The 3,000-nt window shown below is 33.3% G+C and overlaps 1 protein-coding gene across 1 annotated transcript; it reads right to left on the bottom strand.

Moving 5' to 3' along the window:
* Positions 1 to 90: 90 nt before the first annotated feature.
* LOC109591094 (uncharacterized) lies at positions 91 to 2,990 on the bottom strand. Its single transcript, XM_020006898.1, has 3 exons — positions 2,805 to 2,990; positions 2,463 to 2,759; positions 91 to 2,409 (listed from the first exon to the last, which is right to left on the bottom strand). The coding sequence occupies exons 2-3, from the start codon at positions 2,665 to 2,667 to the stop codon at positions 332 to 334; spliced, it is 2,283 nt and encodes a 760-aa protein (XP_019862457.1). The 5' UTR covers positions 2,668 to 2,759; positions 2,805 to 2,990; the 3' UTR covers positions 91 to 331.
* Positions 2,991 to 3,000: the final 10 nt, after the last annotated feature.

The raw sequence follows: 3,000 nt of genomic DNA, 5'->3' as shown, positions 1-3,000 counted from the left end.
CTAGTATCTTCTTTAGCTCTTTCTCACTTAAACTAACTAAATCTTGCATGTCCTTTACTTCAGTCATTCATTATGTAGCATTACATAGCATTATAATTGATAGTTTTATTTGGCATGTAAATGAACTAGTATAAATGATGAGTACGAAGAGTACATGTACTCTTGTGAGTACTATATAATATAGGAAGGGAAATACTCAGCATACTTATACATTATATAAGACAAACTAATATAACCTGTAAATCTAATTACATATACAAAACATTTTTATAATAGATAGATAAACATAAGCAAAAACTTCACACCTTGCTTTGTCTTAGCAGAATGTTCCTTACATCACTGATGACACCATCTGACCAAACGAATCTCTATTTTCAAGGTAATTCTTAGTAAATTTCTGAATCTCTGATTGAGGCATTCGGTATGCAACAATTGTAGTATAGCTATCATTAACGCGTATTTCCACAAGATTTAAATAAGATAAATAAGGTGAGCAGAAAAAACTTTCAATTGTATTCAGTGCAGCAATACGAACGGAGGACCAACCAGAAAAAACCATAGTCATTGTTTCGGAAATATCATAAGAAGGGTGCGGTATTCCTTCAGTCATTATTGCAAACTCCAAAGTGGTAGTGGTATCTTTAAACATATTAAGTTTAATATCATAATCTTTTAACTGTTCCTTGATAGGTTTTGTGATAGCACTTGTTATTCTCAAAATATTGACGTTCCAATATGAGTAGTGAGGCTCGAGCAACTGTAGAAGTTGATGAGCATTTTCACAATCAGCATCTTCTTCAATAAAAGATCGAAATTTTTGCCTAGCTTCTGTTACCATGGCTTTGCTGGTCAAAGTTTTGGTGGCTGTGTCAAGAAACGCGCTCTTTAATCCACGAAAACAATTTTGCAGCCATTGAAACCTTTCTTTTAAATTATTTTCAATGATGTCTAAGAATGAATTATAATAAAACCTTAAAAAAACCCAACCAACTCTTCTCTCCATAACAGCCATTTCGAGCATTCTTCTAACTGAAGTGCCAGCTTCTGGTATTATTTTTTCTCCTCCGATTGATTTGTATATATGCTCAGAGAGAGCAGTGCATGCTAAACTGTTCAATCCAATGAATCCTTCATTTGCTGGTAGTTGTACAAAAGGATAAGCACCATTTAGTAGCAATGATTTAAACACTCCAATGTGTCCACCTTCACTAGTTAGCATCAGTGCATTCTTGCCATGAGTGTTCTGGTAATTTAGTTTTATTCTAAGTTCTATTAGAAGTAACGATAATCTGTTATACTCTACATTACTTTCGATGCTTGCAATGGACTCTAAAAGTGATTCTTCAAATGTAAAGCTTATATCTTCATCTCTATCAATGATAGTTTGATTATCAACGATTAGTTGAAATATACCAAGAAAATGTAAAAAGTTTAATTTAGCTTGTGATTTCATAATGAGAGATTTGACTGATCTGTTAGAAGAAACCAAAAATTGAATGCAAATTGATCCTCGTAAGAACTTCTTTATGGTAACACATTTTGCTTCTTCATCGAATAAATATTTCAATAGCTTGTGAAGGTGGCCAATAGTTTTATCATTCCATTTTCCGGACAGTTTGAGAATGACTTTAGGATCACCTTTGGTACTTTCCCCAATAACTGCTGCTTCAATAGTTTTATAAATGTCATCAAGTTTTACTGAATCAATAAATTCATTAACTTCATCACTATATTTATCAAACCTATCCTGCAAATCATCATCAATTGGATAATTTTCTATGAGATCATTTATTGTATCAATGTCAATAAAACTATGATGTGGTTGCATTCGCTCAAATATTTCATCAATAGTTACATGATCACGTGCTAAACCAGTTTCATCAAAAGCGGATTGAACCCACCTAGCAATAACAATTGCATCATGTTTTCCACTAGAGGCATAATATGTAATAATGTCAGTGATCAGCTTTGCATATTTCTTGTGTAGGTTTTGAAGTTCAATTGCTAAATTATCGTTAGAGCTAAGTTGCACTACTTTTGGATCAAATTCTGTGAGGGAGAACAATATTTGATGATTCTTAAATATTCTATTTTTCCAGTCTCTTGCTAGTGCAATGGCCTCCTCTTTAGCTGGACCACCAACACTTGCAATACAAGATAAGAATGAGTCACATATTTTTTCTAATTCTGATTCATTACCATGATTAGTGTGAAGAGATATTAATGCAGAAAATTCGATATCAATTTTATTAAATGTCGGCATCTTTCGAACTTCAAGATTTATTAAACCTCTGCTATACAATTTATCAGCTACCTTTTCCAGACAATTCTCTGTAACTTCTTTTAACTTGTAATAATGAGCTCTCATTACACTCTTCACAGTAGTCTTGCAAGCACTTGTACTACTTTCTATGATAAAAATTAAAGTAATAATAATAGAATTTTGCAGCTTCTTTATTAACCTGAGAGGTTATCAAATATTTGATGAGCTAAATTAATTTCATCAGCATTCAACAGTGCAATAGTGATGCTTTTCCATGTTATTGTATCAGGACTGCTATCAAGATAATATTGAGCTACAGCACTCATGTAATCGAAAGGACTAGGTTGAATATCACAGAATTCCTCCACTCTATGTTTAATGCTACTAACAGTATCTTGTGTCATGTTAGGAAGATAACAAACAAACTGTTCCCAAGTACCAGCATTAAACTTTGAGCTACTCAATAACTCAATTAACTCATCTTTTGTTGGCTTGTCTGTGTATAAAACATAATAACCTTTATAGTTTTAATTCAGTTTACCTGTAAGAGTGGGTCCAGGATTGAGTTCCACATCTCCTGATATGAAGAGGAGAATGGCGAGACAAAAAATAGACAAAACAAGCCTAGGGGTCTTGACATTGGGTCTACCTATTCCACTGTTAGATGCCCAGTAAATGCACGGGTAAATGCTACCAGTGCCAGTACAGCTACAGTTCCAAGATCCTATTCTAGCTCT

The sequence above is a fragment of the Amphimedon queenslandica genome, unplaced genomic scaffold, assembly GCF_000090795.2.
Source record: "Amphimedon queenslandica unplaced genomic scaffold, v1.1 AMPQUscaffold_8971_Cont19089, whole genome shotgun sequence".
Taxonomy (NCBI): domain Eukaryota; kingdom Metazoa; phylum Porifera; class Demospongiae; order Haplosclerida; family Niphatidae; genus Amphimedon; species Amphimedon queenslandica.
This window is presented reverse-complemented; position numbering and strand designations above follow the sequence as displayed.

Excerpts from the sequence above, each read along its gene's own strand:
- LOC109591094 (XM_020006898.1), bottom strand. The coding sequence starts at position 2,667 with ATGACACAAGATACTGTTAGTAGCATTAAACATAGAGTGGAGGAATTC. Across the intron at positions 2,410-2,462 it reads AATATTTGATAACCTCTCAG|AAAGTAGTACAAGTGCTTGC; the intron begins GTTAATAAAGAA and ends TTTTTATCATAG.